The 21,710-nt window shown below is 31.5% G+C and overlaps 1 protein-coding gene across 4 annotated transcripts in view; it reads right to left on the bottom strand.

Moving 5' to 3' along the window:
• LOC143072991 (1-phosphatidylinositol 4,5-bisphosphate phosphodiesterase epsilon-1-like) overlaps positions 1–21,710 on the bottom strand; it is a 139,184-nt gene that overhangs the window by 55,279 nt on the left and 62,195 nt on the right. For all 4 annotated transcript variants that reach the window (XM_076248195.1, XM_076248197.1, XM_076248198.1 and 1 more), the window contains 3 exons: positions 20,928–21,082; positions 16,045–17,592; positions 14,482–14,553 (listed from right to left, as the gene is read on the bottom strand). In XM_076248195.1, coding sequence (XP_076104310.1) covers positions 14,482–14,553; positions 16,045–17,592; positions 20,928–21,082 — 1,775 coding nt within the window. The remainder of the gene's footprint in view (positions 1–14,481; positions 14,554–16,044; positions 17,593–20,927; positions 21,083–21,710) is intronic.

A 21,710-nucleotide genomic window follows, 5' to 3' on the forward strand; every position in this document is an offset into this window, starting at 1 on the left:
TTTAACAAGAATGTGTCCAATGTACACGGATGCCCCATCCGCACTATCATTTTCTATGTTCAGTGGACCGTGAAAATGGGATAAAATCTCTAATTTGGCATTAAAATTAGAAAGATCATATCATAGGGAACATGTTTACTAAGTTTCAAGTTGATTGGAGTTCAACTTCATCAAAAACTACATCGACCAAAAACTTTAACCTGAAACGGGACAGACGATCAAACGAACAGACGGACAAATGGAGGGACGAATGGACGCACAGACCAGAAAACATAATCCCCATAAATGGGGCATAAAAAGATTATACAAGAAAAAGCAGTTATAAGAATAACAAGAATATGTCCCAAGTATACGGATGCCTCATCCGCACTATCATTTTCTATGTTCCGTGGACCGTGAAAATGGGATAGAATCTCTAATTTGGCATGAAAATTTGAAAGATCATATCATAGGGGAACATGTGTATTAAGTTTCAAGTTGATTGGATTTCAACTTCATCAAAAACTACTCAACCATAAATGGGGCATAAAAATATGAGAGGACAAATAAAGCTCACAAAATTAGGTATGCATATTTTTGTATTGCAATAATATAGAATAGAAAATTTTACTGTACACATGCATTCCTTTACAAAATTAAATTATTTGAGTTATCACCCCTTATTAGGCTCTGTGAGTAACAATTTGTGTAATTGAAAAAAAAAAACAACAAAAATTCTCTATTTGTAAAAACAGTATTGTACTGAACAGATAAAATAACATAATTTCCTAAAAATGAATAGATTCTTGCCTTAAAATTTGATTATTTCATAAAAAACACATGCATGCCCTGCCACCACATTTCAATGTTCTGTAAACCATGATATCTAGGTCAAAACACTTATTGGCATACATAAACTAAGAATCAATCATAAAGAACCTTTCTACGGGCAGACAGACCGACTGGAACATAATGCCCCATGTATTAAAAAAAATGTCTACACGGCCACATATTGATTTGCCTGTATATCCTTGTTTTCAAAATTCCAATAGGAATACTGTCTTGTTGTTTTCTTCTTTTTTTTTTAGGACTTTGGTTTTAATGTCAGATCGTTAGTTGTTTCTATCTACCTTCATAACTTTTCTGGACTGATATCAAACATAAGAGCTTGACATATGGTATGTACACTTGACTATCACTGAAAGCCAAATGTTGACTTCTAGATGTCTTTATTTACTCTAATTCTGACTAGATTGCTGTTTCATTGATTTGTCCCCAATATCTCTTTTATTCCATACAAGTAAATTATAAGAATTCTTATTTGACTTGAAAATAGATTGATTGTTGCCCATAACTTGACATAATCACAAATATCAGTACATGTAAACTTAGAAAACTTTTCAAAGTCAATTAATACACATTGACTGATGAAGTGGTGCCCCCAACAGAAATTAGATGCTCAGAAAACTGTATACCATTTATTGACCTAATAATCAACTACATGTATGCCAATGGCTGCTAGAAACAGCACATCTAAGTCTTGCTACTTCAACTATTCAAAACAAAAACCTTTTTCAGCATGTTCTTTTTTTGACAAATGGTAACATGTTTTTTGAAATATCCAGAGCATTAACAGTGGGGCCTCAGTGGATAAGGGGTCTAAGTAGTCAAAGTACAGTATCATAAGCATGTCAACACTGAGGTTGTGAGTCTAATCCGCATGTGGCAGGTGCACTCAATTGACTCCAATCTTGACTGTAATATGATTGTCAATTTTTCTACTGGTTTTGGCTCTCACCAGGCACTCTGGTTTCCGCCACCAATAAACATGATAAAAAAATGACAACCATGATATAATACATAATTATAGTGCTGAAAGTTGTGTTAAACACCAATCAATCCATTCAATTGGACTGTGCTGAGCTCCTGATATTAAAATTTCCCATTCAAATCAACATAAAATTTACCTGTATGTTTTCTCTGTTTAAAATAAAACAGCAATGAAAAAAAAAAAAATTAGAGATGTTTAAAAAAATAAAAAAAACTATCTGACATATTGAAAGAAAACAGGTACATGTATAATTAGGTTGTTATGTTTTCCCCAAAATAAATCACAATGTCATCTTATTATTCCTATTGTACAAGATTGTAACACCTCATTTTACAGACAGACTTCTGTTACTGTCAATGAGCCTTCACACTTACTGACTTTATTTATAGAGACAAAAACATGAATGAATTACAGATCTATTCTATCAATCTCATCTGCATGACTGAGTCAAAGGTCAAAAGACTAATTAATCAACTTCGATGATCAATTTTAGAGTGCATTTGTTTCTAACCCGAAATTTTGTCATCGATGACTATCGTTTAGTAAACGTTAAGCTGCTAGAAACAAATACATCGTTTAATAAACTTTATCGACCCCGCGTAGTCAGACAGAAATAGATTACACTCACGCACTGTAAACGAACAGGTAAAAGTGCGGGAAATAAATAACCAGGACTTTATGAAAACAACACGTGCTCGTAATTATTTAAACGACAGATGCAGAAACAAATGTATCGTTTACACGTCTCAACGATAAACGATCAACGACTACGCGACTATTTTGCGCGTACATCGTTTACGTTAACGATGTCAACGTTGACTAAAAAATGTTAGAAACAAATGGATTAAACGACTACGCGCGTAGTCGTTTACATCGTTTAGGTTAGAAACAAATGCGCTCTTAATCTTTAAAGATTTGTTTCTTGGTGACATTCATACAGATATCATATTCTTAGGTACAGATATGACTTACAAATCATTATCGTTTGTAAACTTAGAATTTAATGTGTGTTTTATTATTATTATTATTGGACAATCTTTTACTTCTGACAATAATACAAAAATAAATTAAAATTTAAAATAAGAAATCAAAGAATTCAAATGTAGTCAAATGTTCTAAAAACCACACAGTAATTCATGAATGCATGCATAGTTAAGTTTGGTCACGAGCAACAAATTTTTGTGAATTTCGTGGGTATAGGTGAACTTAAATGTTCACGGAATGGCAGACCTAAATGTTTGTATGCAGACCTAGATGCAGACTTGCATAAAGCCGTGAAATTAAATATCCACGGACATGTAAGTTTTCCTAATCCACAAAAATAAATGAATCTACAGTCATGACAGTACAGTTATTTCAGATTTACTCAAGCATGCAAAATATGCATTAACCTAAACCTCAGAGACCTAAACGCACTGAAATGAATAAAATGAAATGTAAAAAGAATGGTAACTCTGACTACTGAGAAAAGAATTTGTTACATATTTTATAGATATAATTCTTTATTTGACAAAGTTAAGGTATTTCAGTGTCCACAGTGGCAAGTATCCAACTTATGAGATTGATGTAAAGTCTGTATATGTAATATTTTCTACAGCTGTGTTTATTATCAACGTCATAAGCTACATGACGTCAATTCATTCATTGACAAACATAGATCGCTATTTGAATATGTAAATAAATATGGAATTTCCTTTTGAAGTTAAACTTTAAATCAAATTTTAAAGATGTTGACTGCTGGGTATAGGAATATTAAGGATAAGTAAATATGTTTTTGACTGATAATAGACTATTTAAGGTGAACTCAAGTTTTTTTTCACTTTTAGTAAGAAAAATATGTTTCTATTTCTAAATTTTATTGAAAATTGTTATACTTTATACAAAATACAGAAGAACTAAAATACGATATTTGGCTTACATAAAAATTAAAATATTGAAAAAAACTGCCATAACTTGACAAAGATGATAAAATATTTTATATAAATTTAGTTTCCCCCTGACTTGTTCTGTTAAAAAATCAAATGAAAAGAGATTACTAATTCCATATGTAAATAAAAAGCTGCTGAACCAACGCCTCCTTTGTTTTGTACTGGTAAAGTTCCCTTCTCTCCTATGTCTTATCCCTTAAGTTGATACCAGATGGTATGCAGGGTAAATATATCAAATTCCGCTACAGTGACAACAACACTTAAGTAAACAGCATCTTTTATTGTTGACATGTTTCCTTGATTAGATCAGTGACGATTCAGCGTCATCAGGAAGCAGTTTACTTAAGTGTTGTTGTCAATATAGCGGTATATAATTACATATCAATAATGCATAATGCACACTAAAATTACAGTATAATCATTAATGCATGAAACAAATTGCAACCCTAATGAATTTGTAGAAGAAGAAACAAATTTTTGTGTCGTGCAGGTAGATAGGACACAAACTGTAAAGTCTGTGGAAAATATATGAAAAACAAATTAAGGCAACAAGTAATCCCACATAGTTGCATGATCTCCCCTTTAATATACCATTATACCATGTTGGACAGAATTTTATTCTTTGATACACAACTTTATGTACTTTTTTGTTCTACAACTGTTTAAAGTTTAATCAACATTTGTCCAGCAATTTGGGTCAAGTGTCATGATTTTGAGAGACTAATAGATGACAACATATATATTTCAATAAGGAGTTGGATTATTTGCCATTTGACATGTAAGATAGGGATTATTGCCCATTTGATAGGTAAGATAGGGATTATTGGCCATTTGACATGTAAGATAGGGATTATTGGCCATTTGACATGTAAGATAAGGATTATTGGCCATTTGACATGTAAGATAGGGATTATTGGTCATTTGACATGTAAGATAGGGATTATTGGCCATTTGAAATGTAAGATAAGGATTATTGGCCATTTGACATGTAAGATAGGGATTATTGGCCATTTGACATGTAAGATAGAGATTATTGCCCATTTGACAGGTAAGATAGGGATTATTGCCCATTTGACATGTAAGATAGGGATAATTGGCCATTTGACATGTAAGATAAGGATTATTGGCCATTTGACATGTAAGATAGGGATTATTGGCCATTTGACATGTAAAATAGGGATTATTGGCCATTTGAAATGTAAGATAGGTATTATTGCCCATTTGACAGTTAAGATAGGGATTATTGCCCATTTACATGCAAGATAGGGATTATTGCCCATTTGACATGTAAGATAAGAATCACTGTGCTTAAACGGCTGTGGGTAACTTAAGTTACTCACAGCCCAAGATGGCGGACTCTAAACTCGTTGATATTTAATTCATACAAAATGTACCTTTTGCGACGTTTTTCATGCAGAATGTAAATATTTATAGGATTATTGAATAAAGAAATGACTAACAATTACCATAAATTTGTTAATATAGAGTTCACTAAAGCGCAAGGTCAACTTTAAAAAATGCATAAGATGTCCGTAACTTTTTGATCGAAACTAACAGACTGTCCGTAACTTTATTTTTAGATGTGGGTAACTTTTGATTTAAAATTTTAAGAATTATAATTTCAACAATTAGAAGACAATTAACATCATATTTGTAACCTTCGCGGCCGTTTATACTACTCATTCACCACCAAATGTGATTTTATTAACGCATCATACTTACACCACAGAAGTTTTATGTGGGGTTTGTGGTACTCCATCCTGGTTATGGTTTGAACTTTTATTTACTGATGTGCGTCTTATCGACGTTTTTCGCTTGTCAGACCAAGGCTTTTCCATACTCTGTAATGTTTTGAGTTTAATTATATGTTTGCGGTTTACCTTCACCTCTGTTTCTTTCTATGTGTATTTTGATGAATACTCTTTGAAGCGGCTCGGTATTTATACATCCCACCAGTTAGTTATAGTGTTATAATTTTTTGAATATGTTTCCTAGTATGTTTTTTTTTTCTCTCTTTGTATGTTATCAGGGGTTGTTAGACTATTAAATTACCCTATTGTCCTACGTAGTTATTTATATTTTTATATACTATGTCGAATTGTTACACTATGTTGACTGCTCTTTTCCTTTTATTGTCACTGACTTTTACCTATTGTGTCTTTAAGTTTTATTCAGTTTAATGAGATTTAATGCAACTTGCATACAAATGAAATATGCAGCTAGCTGTAAAACTAGGTTTATTCATTTATACAAAATGTCCTTTTTTAAAGTTTTCCCATTTACTGTAAATCTTGGCCAGGGTGCCGCAATATCACCGTGCGCAACGTCCCCGTGTGTCCAGATTGACAACCCTTTTATTTTACTGTCAATGCTGATGGGATTTGTTTTTGTGGGGATGAGAGAAAAGTGTTTTTGGCTTTTTCAAAAAGACGGAAAAAGTTTGTGCACTTAAGTCTCGTATAGTCTATCCACTGCATGCCTGGGCAATTTGGGTTCCCCTCCAAAATCCCGGATTCACGCTACCCTTGTCGTTGCTGGTAGAAAATCAGTAAGTGTATACATGCTACATGTATGTGTAAAAAATACTTGTGTAGTCTACTTGTTCAAAAATAAAAACGAACAATGATGTTTCAACAGTTTACTTCTATGATCGGAAACAACCCTCCGAACTAGGCGATTCGGGTACCCCGACGTTATACAAAATGAGACCCGAGTTTTGAGGATTTATCGTGATTTTTTTCATATTTTTCCCAATTTTGTCTTCCATCGATACAATGAATTATATCATACTAGACATCTACTTCGTTTTGTGAATATGTATTCGATGCAATCTCTATCATCAGTTTAAACATTACATCCGCGTATGTCGATTCTTTGAAAGTTACGGACATCTCTATTGGTATGATGAAAAAAGTTACGGACAAGTTGTTTTGAAGTTACGGACAGCCTAAGTGTTTTTTTAAATCGTGCTGTGATCGTTTATTTTGTAGAATTTAATTACCTTTCCAGTTTAGGGGTTTCCCTAAACGATTAATACAACTTTTAAATTCAGTTGTTTAATTGATGCATTCGTGGTATTGTTATTCTATAGAAGAAAAGTATCTAACCGACGCAAGGCGGCTCCATCTTGGGCTGTGGGTAACTTAAGTTACCCACAGCCGTTTAAGCACAGTGAGAATTATTGCCCATTTGACATGTAAGATAGGGATGATTGCCCATTTGACAGGTAAGATAGGGATTATTGTCCATTTACATGCAAGATAGGGATTATTGGCCATTTGGCATGTAAGATAAGGATTATTGGCCATTTGACATGTATGATATGGATTATTGGCCATTTGAAATGTATGATATGGATTTAATCTCCCTTCATACAAAATTTCGCAGGGATTGCTGCATTTCATTTAAATCTGTCAAACTGTTTAGGAGAAGTTGCACTTAAACAAGGTGAAAAAGAAGAAAGACATACAGGGATATTCCTATATACCCACAAAGACTTTGTTGTGGGAGAGAGTGTACAAATGTCTGTCTGTCTATTAGTTGCTTCTGAAACCATCACTTTTAACCTAGTGAACTTAAACCGAATTAGTATCTTTTTAAGCCCAAAGACCCATTATCTACAATACAAAAACTTTTCCAAAATTTCAGTTTACTGAGACCTCAACCTACTTACCTTAAAATCAATAGGGGTCCTGTTCTGAACAGAGAGACAATTAGAGGTTATTGTGATGGTTGATGATATGATTGAAAAGATGTCATTCAGAAACCAAAATTTGCCTAAATGATAATTCAATTGGTAACTACAGTATAACCTAGCTTGGCTCTAAAATATTTGGTAGTCTGTTTCAGGGCATGACATGTTATTCATCAAAGATCAGTAAAAATCTGATAAATAACTAAAACATTATTTACTGGAATTCACTTTTTCAAAGTTTCATCTATTTAAAGATGCTGTTATTTTGATCTTGAACAAACTGACTCAAATTCACAAAAATCTTTATATGTTTTGTTCTTTCCAAGAGGCACTATCCTAGGAAGGTTTGATGAAAGACTTAAATATGGTTCCAAATATATGACCTTGACCTTTTACTTATTGACCTCAAACATAATTACAGGACTTTTTCAGCCTATTTGGGCATTATTATAATATATGTTTAACACTATAGTTCACAAAAGATGACATACAAAACAAATTACTTAGTTTAATAAGCATATAGTTTATGATACTGGTAAACATTTATATTGTATTTCTATAATTTTACAATTACTTGATACAGTATACAAGCTAGAAATTGTACCAAGCAACAACAAAATCTCATATTTGAAAAGATAGATATTGTCACAGTATTTTTATCTTTAAAGATCGGCAATAAAAAGAAAATCTTTCAATTTTCACCAAACAAAGGTTATATAATATATAATTCTAATATCATTAACTTCAAGTCAAGAGGTCAAATGAATGAATCTGAATCCCATTGTTTCAAGCAATCTTCAAGTTGATGATAACAAGTCATTAATTTTTAATAAATTCATCATATTTCATATATTTCAGTATAAAAAACAAAAGAAATTCAAATATCAATTGCTTAAAAAACTTAACAGGTCTTCGATCTGTTCAGACATTTCTGAAATAGGAGTCAACAAGTGTACAATTATATAACAGATTCACTTTTATCTTTTACTTAAAGTTCAATCAGTGCATCCTGAAGGAATGCTAAGTAAAGCCTACACATCTACACAGTGTTAATATTAATTTTTTCAAAAGAATATTTTAATTATAGACTGAAGGACAAGAAATCTCCTCTCTGAAACCAAAGATTAATTTTTAGCTGGTCACGTGAAACCTAACAGCATTTATTTTGGAAAATTTTGACAGAAAAACCAGAATTCACTTGAAAAGTGATATTATGAGATCTCAATAACTTTTAATTTTACATATATGAAGTGGTTATTATCACATTACATATACTTAATATTACTTACATGTATTGGTTTACGGGTGACAACATTTATTCCTAAGCCATTCCTCCTTTTCCTGTGCATTTTTTCCTCAAATATCATTTCATCAAAGCCTTTCAAGGCTGTCTTTTTTACAATTTTCGGTTCCAAGTCATAAAACAGGGAATGAAATCTGGGTAAACTCTCAGTGGAGTTACAGAAATTATTCGCTCGACAATTAAGCACTTTTTGAACACAGCTTTGAACATGGCCTAATGGAATTACCGGATTGATTAAACTAGGATATTGTCCATTCTTATTGTGGGAATGTCCATAATATGAAAATGATCCAATATGATTCAAATTATCTAGACTTTGGCTAATTTGTCTCATGTTGCGGCGAAGATGCTTTTTTAACTTTTTCTGTGCTTCGATAACTTCTTCATCACCCATGAAGTGTCCAGGAAAGAATCTGTCTATATCTCGTGCCATTTTCTCTTTAATTTTAGGTCATGTATTTAAAAAAGTATATTATAAGATTTCTTTTGCAAAAGAAATAGTATATCTCTCCATGTGAAAAAAAAGTCACATACTGTCCAGGGCGATATGTATAATAGAATTATATCAAAATCCTTCACACGTTAAATGTTTCTCAATGATAACGTTAGTGTAAAATTTACATAACAAATTAATGCATTTCAAATTTGTAGATTAAAAAAACTCAGCAAGTCTTTGAAAAATAAATTCAAAATTGTTCATCTTAACTGCACCGAATTATTAAAAAAGTTTAAAACGTACAGCAACTTTTTCAAATTAGGAAAAATCGAACAATAATTTAGAGTCCCAGAAATTCCATTTCCAACACTTTATTATAAGCATCTTAAATCGAACAATAAGTTTTCTTCACTCTATCGCACTTGTGACCCTATCAAATGCTGCAAGCTACATTCTATAAATCACACTGTAACATCAATCACACAGTAATGTCCCTTGTTTTGATCTTTATTGGAGGATAACATATTCAAATCATTATCTTTACATAAGTAAAGAGGTATTGTTTTACATACTAATAAATAATTAACATGTTCATCCACATAATTCACAAGTTTACAGTTAAAAACTTAGACGTCACTCAGTCGTCACTCTTTTTTCTGTTATATGTTCAATTTTCTCTAATTTTTAATAAAATTGAAGTTTTCATAATTTCTATAATAAATTCCTAAAATTTATATCCATTAAATATTTTAAGTTTTTTTCATACAAACAGTCAGCACTCCTTAGTAGTGTATATCATAAAAGTCTATCATGAACTGCAAACAGAAAAGCACTCAATATTTTTGTTCGAGTTCGACAAAGAATCTACCACAATCATTTTGTTTATTCCATCCGAGTTCAATCTACCGTTCCAAGATGAATGAAACAACATATTCATATTACACGTATACAAAAAAATACAAAGAAAAAACTATTCCTGAAAAATTCCAATCTAATTAATGAATATTCGCTTAAGATAACTCAGTTGGCACTAATTATAAAACAAGAAATAGGTCTCTTGGTGTGTCATTAAAAACTGTTATGAAACTATGCCAGCTGCATTGCAAATTTCCTTGTATAATTTTAATGATAATACACATGAGTTCATTTTTATCTCTATAACAGATAGTAATTTCATAATTAATTGAAACCAATTACATAACTTTGTCGACAAAAACCATGTGCAAACCATCTTTGCTTACTAAACTAATTCACCATCTCAAAACAATACTATAAAGGTTACCGCAATGTTTATTCATGAAGGGGATTAAAAAGAGCTTTCCAAAGATAGAGCAATAAAATCCACATTGTTAGTTGGAGTTCTGGACCAATTATTGATTCCCGAAAAAATCTAACTAAGTGATGGTAAAATGAAATCAAAATAAAAGTGAAAAATCTGATAAATAGGAATTAAATAAAATTAATCTTTTGATTATGAAATTAGAATGATTGCTGATTAGTTTTATACAGTAATTATATAAATGGTGTTTATTTGCTGCATCTTTCCATCTCCATTATGAATTAAATTTAGTACCAATTCTAATTAAGTAAAGGAATATTGAAAGTGGTACAAAATCTTAATGTGAAATAAGGGAGAATAACAAACATGTACCTTATAGATAAATGTGTATTAGCCCTGGTATTATTGCAAAAACGGGAAGATATCAAGCTGGGGCTTTTAAAAAACTAAATAGTGATAAAGGACAGACAACCCCATAAACTGATTGATTAATTGGTGTTTTAAGCCACTTTCTGCAATATTTTGCTATTTTGTGGTGGTCATTTTTTATTGGTCGAGGAAATGCCAAGAGAGAACATGACCCCCATTTGGTAGGAAATAAGACAATCCTACTCAATTAAGATAAGAGTTGAGCAACCTTGCCACATTCATTGAAAAAAAACGTCTGATGGAAAATAGAAGTATGAACCGTGAAAAAATGTAGAAATATTTCTGGCAGAAAATGGTAAAAATATGCAGAGTGGAAATTTGAAAATTTAACCATGGTAGATGAACCTTATATTATAATAGATCATGCCCTTTTTGGGTGCTCTGGGAAACACTATGTAGTAAGGATAAAGTAAATTTGCAGGTAAGGTAGTTGCATTTGTTTTTATTTGTCCTTGATACATAGGGGAACAAAAACTAGTATCAAATATAATCAGCTGTAAGCATTTCTAGATATATAACTGCCCATAACACAGTTTTTGTCATTACCACTAACATTCATAAAAGATTAGATTATCATAAGCCTAGGAGCTAACTGTTAGTTAGCTTAGCTACTAATTAGCTAATTAGTTAAATTAGATTTTTATCAGCATGAACACTTCTTTGTCCTCAGCATTTATGCATTATCTGGTTTTTTTTTTAAATTAAGAATATATACTATCTCTAATTATTGCACAGTGAATTACAAATGGTTTAATGTAAGATTTATGTGAAGTTAATAGTCACTCATGGGCAATTTGTTTTTTTACCATTTCATTTTTCTTTATAACATTTTGCTTTTTTAAGTTAAGAATTATTGAACTCATATAGATTTTCTATTAAAAGCTCTGAATTAAAAAATACATGTTAAATAAATATTTTTCCTTCCCATATTTTCTTTTTCAATATTCTTATTTCTAGTCCTTTTTATTGGCTTTTAAAAACACCACATGGTTCCAAAAAAGATACCAGATCAGGGGACCTTATATTTGCAAAGGTCTTACGCACCCTTTCAATAAGCTGAGTAATGATTCAAACAACTAAAATGATATTTACTAACTTATGTGCCTTTGACTTTCAATTAAAGAATTGAAAATCCATGAAATTGTCATATAAAAGAACTGGGAATATGAAGTTAGAAAGATAAAAACGTCTTATAGGCAGATGACAAAAACAGAAAGACATATTATCAATATTTGTATGGTAAAATGTATTGATATACCACAAGATTCCAATCCTTTTTACTATACAAATCCTTGATGTTACTAAGTAACTGCTAAATTGCATGTTGGATGAAGGATTTGTATATAGTTAGACTAAAAATCCTTGGTTGGATCAACTTGGATGTATAAATATTCAATTACATATTTTTTTAAGTTCTAGGTATTAACTATCTTTAATCTGCATCAAATTTTACATGTACAGATCTAGAAAACAAAACATACAATGGCTATGTATATCCCCCTTTGTACAGATGTACAGTTCCTCTTAATGAATTGATTCAAATGGGTTTCTTTGGAGATTATAAGTCATAAACCAATATAATTTTCAGCTTATTCTGGGCTGCATATATAATATTTACATACGTAAAGATTCACTGATCTCCCCTTTTCATTAGCAGGAGTAGCAAATGTTTTCAATTACTGTAACAGATGATCTTATTTATTTACTTAAACTGGACATTCCCAAACTGAGTTTCTGACCTCAGATGACCTGATGTAACAGTCATCATAAAGACATCTTCAGATAGATTCTGACAGTTTCTGACAGTTATCTAGTTTCACGCTTGACTGATTATATGAGGTTGTATCTGCCAAATTAATTGGTGTATTACTTTTACACCTGATGACCACACAGACAATTATGTGGATATAATTGACATTTATGGCCAAGTGTGTATTTTGCAGCTTTCATCTTATTCAATTATACAATAATTTGTATACTCAAACTATTATCGTAAACCATCAGGCGTATTCTAGTTTGTCCATCAAAACAACTGTAACCAGCTAATTTGGACTGTAAACATGTTGGTTTGTTTGTATGGATAAACATATTTTTGACTTGTTACTTTTTTTTAATTCTAGATATATATTTAGAATAGTATTTTTTATATTTATAACACTTTATTGGCAAGAATATCAATGCGACTCCACAAGGGCAAGCTGATATTTTGGGCTGATGAAGTTGTATTTCTAAAAATCAAATGCTATTATTCTTTTTATCTGAAATTTGTCTTAATAAAATGTTTTTTTGTTGAGAGTACAAAATAAAATGAAATAGTTGGTAAAATATCAGACAAAATGTGTCATTTCATTGATAAATTGACATGAATGGACATGAACTTGTGACATCACTGCACTGATATATGACATCATTGCCGTATATTTTGGAGTATCTACTGTCTTTAAAAGTATTAGACAGTAAGATCAAAGTGAAAATGTACAAATTGCTGACAATAAAGTGTATCCAGTATGTTTTCAAATTTTAAAATGCATATTGATTTAATGTGGTAAATAGCTTGTAACCCATATATCATAATCACCTGCGACTTATACCTTTAGATACAAGTAATTACACAATGTGTTTTGCATAATATTTGACAAATAAACAAGTTCTTCTTTAAGACTATATTCTCACTTTTCTAATTTGAAGATATGGTTTCCAGTTTACAGTTACTGCTGAAGTATGTAAAACATTACCAGTATATGATTGAAGTTTTTTTTATAACATTCCACTATGTTCCTATTATGTTTGGTATTTTACTGCTGACAACTAGATGTGCCAATTGTTGAACTACAACAGAAGGATGGACACAGAATAGAAAAAAGCCCCCTTAACATTGTAGAATGGATATAAAAACAAAATGTATCTATGATACCATTAAATGCTTCATATATAATGATAGAATTCAAAATGCCATTTCTATCTAATGCAATAATAATTATATCTTATTTTTCGTATTGATAACAAAAATCTGAATCTGTAATACATGTATATAAAAATATTAAGATAGAATACACTGGCTTTATAAACAAATCAAATTCAACAAGACATGAGTGTAGACAATAGAAAAAGAGTAATATATAAAAACAAATGCTTTAGGCAAATACCATCAATATAAAATAAGGAGATGTGATATGATTGCCAATGAAACAACTATCCAATAAAGTACAAGTTACATGGATTTAAGGAACTATTGGTATTTGCCATCGTACAACCTTTGACAATAAGAAACGCATTATATATTATCAGCAATAAAAGGCCAGACATGGCAAAATGTGAATCAATTCAAACAAAAACAACAAACAGCTCAATATATGACAAAACAATGAATAAAAAAGCAAATCTAACAGACACCAACTCAAGACAATATAAAGTGCTTGGAGAAATCATATCATAAGATTTTTCATTATTTTATTACAGATTGGAAATGTTTTTGATCACCCAAAATGACAATAGTTGAATTTGAAATACATCGTGAACTCAAAGTTCAAGGCCAAATGCAACTGTTTTATTTGAACTCTGCCAAAAAGAAATATAGGTTTATTCAACATTTTTCAATATACCTTTTTGTACATGGCTTTAATGTACTCTGGGTCATCTGTATTTTCTGTCCTCTGTTTTGCAACACTTTTTTCCTGTAAAAAAAACTTTAAATTATATATACTTTAAGTAATTCCAAGCAATCCTTATAAATAATAATAAAACTATAAAATAATATTAAATTAAAGAACCTGTAAGTGAGCATGCTCACATACCCCATGTCCCCACATTGTCACTGGACAAATAAAATAACTGTAAGAAAAAAAAATGAATCATAATTTCCTATTGATATGCACATCTACATAGTATGTCCTTATAATCTAAAAGGTTTCATGAAATTCTGTTGTGAGGTTTCAGAGGAGTTTTGATGACAAACTGTTGCAGTAGTATATTGAGGCAAATAAGTTCAAAGGGGAGTAAATCCTAAATAAAAACCTGAATCATAACTTCCTGTCAATATGCACATCAACATAGTATGTCCTTACTATCTACAAAGTTTCATGAAATTCTGTTGTGTGGTTTCAGAGGAGTTGCAATGACAAACTGTTGCAGCAGTATATTGAAGCAAATAAGTTCAAAGGGACGTAACTCCTAGAAAAAAAATTGAATCATAATTTCCTGTCATTATGCACATCTACATAGTATGTCCTTATTATCTAAAAGGTTTCATGAAATTCTGTTGTGTGGTTTTAGAGGAGTTGCAATGACAAGGACAGGACTGACAGACAGACAGACTGAAGGACAGAAGGACAGACAGACAGACGGACAGGTCAAAAACTTTAAACCCTCCGCAGCTTCATTGCATGGGGTATAATAAATACTATAATATTCATAAATTAGAGAGAAATTCATTACAAGCAAATAAATTGTTTTCCTACTGACAAGACAAAAATAGAATTGAATTATCTCCCTTCCTAGATGCATTTCACATTCAAGAAATTATACATGAAAATCACTCATATTAAAACTTTTGAAATTTCTTAGTTTCAGATCTGCTTCATTATTTTCATAAACTGTGTTATAATTGGGGTTTTTTTTGTAATGGTTATTTCAAAATTAAACATATTTTTTTTATAAGGGGGTTAAAGTGAAAAGTTGTTTCTTTCCCCACTACTCCTGTTTTATTAAAAACTTACGAAGCTTTCTGCAAATATTCTAAACTTGAAAGTTAGGAAATATTTGTTGCAAATCATATCTAGAAATTGTTTCTACAGGGCTAGTGTATATGTTTGATAGTATATGTAACTTTGTATACACAAACCTATTTTACAACAAATATTTTTGGTTCAATTTATAGGATTTCAAATCAAAGAATATTCCAATTATGGTGGCCTGATAGCAGTATCATGAAATAGCAATAAATGTTGCATGCTCTCAAATAAACATGTGCACAAAGAATAACTCATTTTTCAATAGCAAGTGAATATATGCCAAAGCAGTAGGGGGTCTGAGCGATTTAACTATTATTTTTTTTTTATTTGACAATAAAGTTGCAGGGAAATTAAAGCAAATAGACAAGACAATTCATCTGGTGCCCAGCTGTTATGGAAGGCCCTATCATCTATGTCAGTTAAAATTTTTTTTACCTCTAAATGGAGCAAAGCACCAATTTTGTGACACCAAGCTTTATAATCATGTCCCAATACTGACAATTTACGCAGGAAATCTCTCATCTCGTGCACAATTAGATTACTACAATCTAAATCATTACTGCATACATTTATCCAAGTTTCTATCACTTTTAGCACCCCACGGTGGTTTCTTGGAATTTCTGAATGAACAAATGAATGTGTTGTGGTTGCCGTTGGTGACCAAGGTGAAGTGTTGGAATGACCTGTTGTGGTTGATGATGTGACAGATGTCGTGGGTGATGGCATCAAATGACTGCCACTAGCTGAAGTATTAACTCCCTTGTCAGTGGCAACAGTTAATTTTGATAGTTCACCTAATTTTGATATGTCAAATGGTGCTGGAAATTCAAAATTTTGTGGACTCTGACTAGCACTAGATATTGGCGACGGTGGAGGTTCAAATCTTACAACAATGTTGGACAATGTATTTTCTTTTGGATCTGTTGAAGATTCACCTGTTAAATTAAAATATAATTTGTCGGGAGTATGAATAGTCACAGATGATGGTGAGTTTGGCACTTTATAGACTTCATGGTCTGAACCTCCCCTTTCTCGGTGCAGAATGTCTGAACTAATTCCAGGTACTGGGTCAGTTATACTGGAACGAGAGGCAAGATTATCTGGAACAGAACTTGACCTAGAAAAAACAGGTGAAACATCAGATGGTGTATCCATCACAAAAGTTGGAAGATTAATAAGTTCCCTTTGGAATGCCATAATATCAACATCTGATGTTGTCACTGACGAAGAACTTGAACTATCTGTATCGTCATCTTTGAGCGGAAGTGTTTCTGAACTATCAATGGCAACATTACCCTGTGATTTAGATAATAAATGTCTATGCTGCCAGGCAAAAATATGGGCAGAATGATGGCTTTTATGGTGACTTTCTTCAAGGAAGCTACCCTTTCTGTCACTCTTCTGCTGATTCATGGGAATATTTGATTCAAATGGATTAGCTAAACTATGCCCCATGGCTCGTAATGCTAATGAGGTGTTTCCATTTTTAGAGTAAATGCCATTGTGTTTTGTAAATTCTTTTTCAGCACATAATGATGATTGTGAATCCATGTCTGAATCTCTTGGATTTGATTTTCTCTTTTTTAAACTTTCCTTTTTAACTTCCGGTTCATGTTTTGGAGGTTCATTATGATGGTGTAATGAACGTGGTGGGCACATGTCTATCTGACCAATATTAGTGGGCTTTGGTGGTTTTAACTTGGTTTCAGCATATAATGACTTTCGTCTTATCATGTTTCCAAAAAGTTTGTGAGCAAGCAGACGTAAAATTATAATTGGATGAACAATCATTGGTAGTCCCATTAACAAAACTTCACAAAATGGTTTTGAATAAGTGTCAACTATACATTCCAATGAGCAATTTGGTGAGATAACAGGCGACAAAATGTGATTAGCTGGATGGCGGGGGAGATGATCAACGGAGGAAGACAACTGGTAATTTAAGGCAGAAATATCTTCATGGCTCTCTTCTATCACTGCCTCCTGGAATAAACAAAATAAGAAAAAATTAGAAATAATAGAATTTGCATTTATTTATCTAATTGGTTGATTCAATGCAACTTGCAATATATGTACTGATGATTTATTTATTTTCATGGGTAACAATTGTCATGGTTATTTGATTTTGTGGTTTGAGTTTGTACACAAGCTAGCCCACAGTCAATTTATACTTCACTGAACATTTGTGGTTTCCCTATATGTAACCCACCAAATCAATATATCGCTAATCCCAGTTGACACGGCCGCTTGAACTTTTGACGAATACAACAATCACTTTTCCATTGTGGCGTCAGATATTTTGTTTTATGACGTCAACATTTTACGGGAACCTGTGTGATATCCACAATGGCAGACAAATAGCGATAAGGTGTATAAAAATTGTTACTAATATTTACTACGTCATACATGTATTTCATGATGATATTATACAATATAGAAGTTGCTTCTTTTTGTATAAATATTTGTGCACTACCAATGTATCTTTAATAATTTGTTATGCTGTGATAATCATTGTGAAATTGTTAAATTTTGAGTATATATAATATGAAGCTTGAAGGTCCTTAATTGGTTAACAAAATCTTGGTACATTACAAATAATAATGAACCCACAGTTTTTCCTTGAAAACTCAAATAATTGTTATATGATAAATTTAAATGAATATTTGTTTGTCCTGCAGCATAAACCATAAATGTTCCTGCAAGTGGTAGATACTTTTAATTCCATCAAGAGCTATTTCAATAGATGTGAGGTGTTGAAATCAAAATTGCTTAGAAGGCATTCCGGTTTGTTTGTTTGTTTATTGGTGGTTAACATCCCTTTAAGCACTCTCGGCTTTCAAGTTTCAAATAGATACCCTGTAATTCAGTGGTTGTCGTTTGTTTATGTGTTACATATTTGTTTTTCGTTCATTTTTTTTACATAAATAAGGCTGTTAGTTTTCTCGTTTGAATTGTTTTACATTGTCTTATCGGGGCCCTTTATAGCTGACTATGCGGTATGGACTTTGCTCATTGTGGAAGGCTGTACGGTGACCTATAGTTGTTAATGTCTGTGTCATTTTGGTCTTTTGTGGATAGTTGTCTCATTGGCAATCATACCACATCTTCTTTTTTATATACCCTTATTTTTATTTTAAGTTATACTCATAATATTCAAAATAACATGAATGAAATTTTACAAGAATCCTTTTCAATTGTTGACAGTTACAAAGCAGTTCATCAATACAACCAATGTTGTTTTAGTTGTTCTCATGTTGTTTACAAACAAACAAAATTAAGTGTAAAGATGATGACATTTAGATTTATTGTGTTTACAATTGACCAGAAGGGTTAATGGGGTCATTGACCATATAAAAATAACTGTTTCTAAAAGATGGAAGTATATAGAATCTTTCAAGATGATATATACCTATATATACATAATTATTATCATGTTTACCTAAATTAACATATGGAAGCTTATGCAAAGACCCCTTACTAAAAAGATATTTCTTTTGACAATTTCCTGATCTATACCTAATTTTTTATAAGAAGAACTTGAAATTGGTTCTATATGAAATATATTGTAATTATTATGATGACTATGAAATGGCTTAAATTCACTCAACAGGATTTTTTTTAAGTGAATGCTTGTGATTAACTTTTCTATCTGTATAATCTTTAGGGAATATACAACAGGTTCTCAAATCAGAGTGCTATCACCATCAATTACCACCGATCATCATATTTCACAGAGAATCACTCTTTTGAGACCCATATATAACATATATAAATATATTATCAGATTATCACATGGCATTTTTCATATCGCATGTATTATCAGCCCTAGGTTCAATATCAGCCCAAGAGCCGCATTGGCTCGAGAGCTGATATTGAACGAGGGCTGATAATACATGTGATATGAAAAATGACATGTTATGATCTTTTTATCATATGCTTCAACAATGGAGAAAAATTACAGATTTATATAAAGATCCTTTTACGTGGTTCCCAAATAGAAGTTCAAAGAGTGAAAAGTTCACGGACGTCGGACCCTTAATTTAGTACATTCGATATGAAATCTTTCTACTGTATGCCTCAACAGAGAAGAAAATCATTCTGATATGGAGGAATCGACAAAAATAAAAAAATAAAAATGTACATAATAAACACCGTTAAAATTGGAAAAGTAAACTTTTAAAAAATGCATATACTTAATAATTTGTTTGGTTTTTTTTTTTTGCTTTTTTCATTATTATTACTTTACACAATATACTTTTGAGTATTTAAATAATTGCTTTGTACACTACTTTATAATGTTTTTCACTGAAAACGTAGCATTGAGATGTATTTTCCGGAATATGCAGAGTATCACCGGAATGCCATGCAATAACGTTACGGAAAGGCATGTGATAACTATCGAAGCATGTGATAAACTTTTCATATCAGCCCGCTAAGCACCAATTCCAAAAATATGGAATTTACGTTAATTTAATGCTATCATCATACAGTAAAAATCATATGTTAGTCTACGTATATGATAAATATATATATATGACATAGGTTGGCATGTTTGTTTTTATTTAAGGTCCACAAAAATCTTATGTCAAAATGAATATCTAACTGTGTTGTATCATGCTTAAAACAATTGAAGAATTGATAGTACTGATAATTATCAAAAGGCTCCGAGAAATTGATGTCAACATAATTTCTGATGCAACATAGTTTGATTAGATAACGTCACTAGTTTTCAGGGCATCAATTCACAACTGATGCTTTGAAAAATACATGCAAGCACAGACCACATATCACAGATATTAAATGTATGATTTAACGTTGTTTTCTGTCAGTTTCATTAGCATGGAGATAAAATTATTGAATTTTAAGCTCGGACAGCAACAATTCGTGATTTGATGGTTGCAAATACCCATTTACTGGCTTGGCTTAAATACAATACAGTTATTTCTCCTAAATATAACCAAAGTTGTTTAATGTGAAAAGTATAGATCATAGTGACTAAATTATCAAAGAAAGGAATTGCAATCATATAGAAATAATATAAAAATTTGTTTGCTATTGTTACTATATACACATACCATTAATGCTTCACATTGGGTTTGAAAATCTGATATTATAGTACATCAAAGGTCTGACTATAATTTATCCAAATATTTCTCAGTGATAAGTATACTGAGAAATGAATATATTTTTTATTTTTTCTTGAAGGTGTAAACATTTGTATCTCTTTTGGTTGCAATGACAACTTTTTGTTAATGAGAGAGTCTATTACAGGTGTTTTTTTCACAAATTTAAATGTATTATTATATACTATTGTTTACCTGAATGAGTTCAGCAACCAGACCCTCTAAAGAAGCAGCTTGAAGGTGGTTTCTGCTGTTCCACATTTTGGCACGTCCCATTGCCATGAGCTCTATAAAACTGTCCTCAGGAGAGTGAACATTAAGATGGCTTGTTAATTCATTCTCTTCAAATGCTGAAACAAAACCAAAATAAGTATAATTAACTGCATGATGGTGATGATGGATATTATTAACACCAAGTAGCAATTTTCAAATAAATAATTATAACTATATGAGAACATGAAAATATCAAATGTATATGGAATCTGCATCAATAGACAGACATAACTGAGCCATTTTTTAACATGCAAATTCAGGGGTTGAAGTCATAAAACTTTTACTCAGTGCTTGGAGCATAAAAATCATGCTCGAAACATGAAATCCAGCATTTTAATTGTTGATTTTGGAGTATGGGTACAAAAAACTGACTCAAAAGTTTTATGACTTCAGATGAAGACATATCACACTACCAAGACATATTATTCTGATACCTAGTGAACCATTACTGGTATTTTAACCTACTCCTTAATGCTGCATGCTAGCACAGAGAAGCAAATACCTCTAGTCTTTGGTTTGATACAGTTGGGATGGAACCCAGAATATTACCATGATTAACATAAGAACAATGAGGCAGTTACATGTGGGAGGAGTAACTGCATCAGCATATCAGATATATTTCAGAGTGTAAAAATCTAGTGTTCCTCAATATAGTGCACAATAAAAGAAAGATAACTCAAATCTAAAACTTGACAAATATTGTCT

The sequence above is a fragment of the Mytilus galloprovincialis genome, chromosome 4, assembly GCF_965363235.1.
Source record: "Mytilus galloprovincialis chromosome 4, xbMytGall1.hap1.1, whole genome shotgun sequence".
In the NCBI taxonomy this organism is placed as follows: domain Eukaryota; kingdom Metazoa; phylum Mollusca; class Bivalvia; order Mytilida; family Mytilidae; genus Mytilus; species Mytilus galloprovincialis.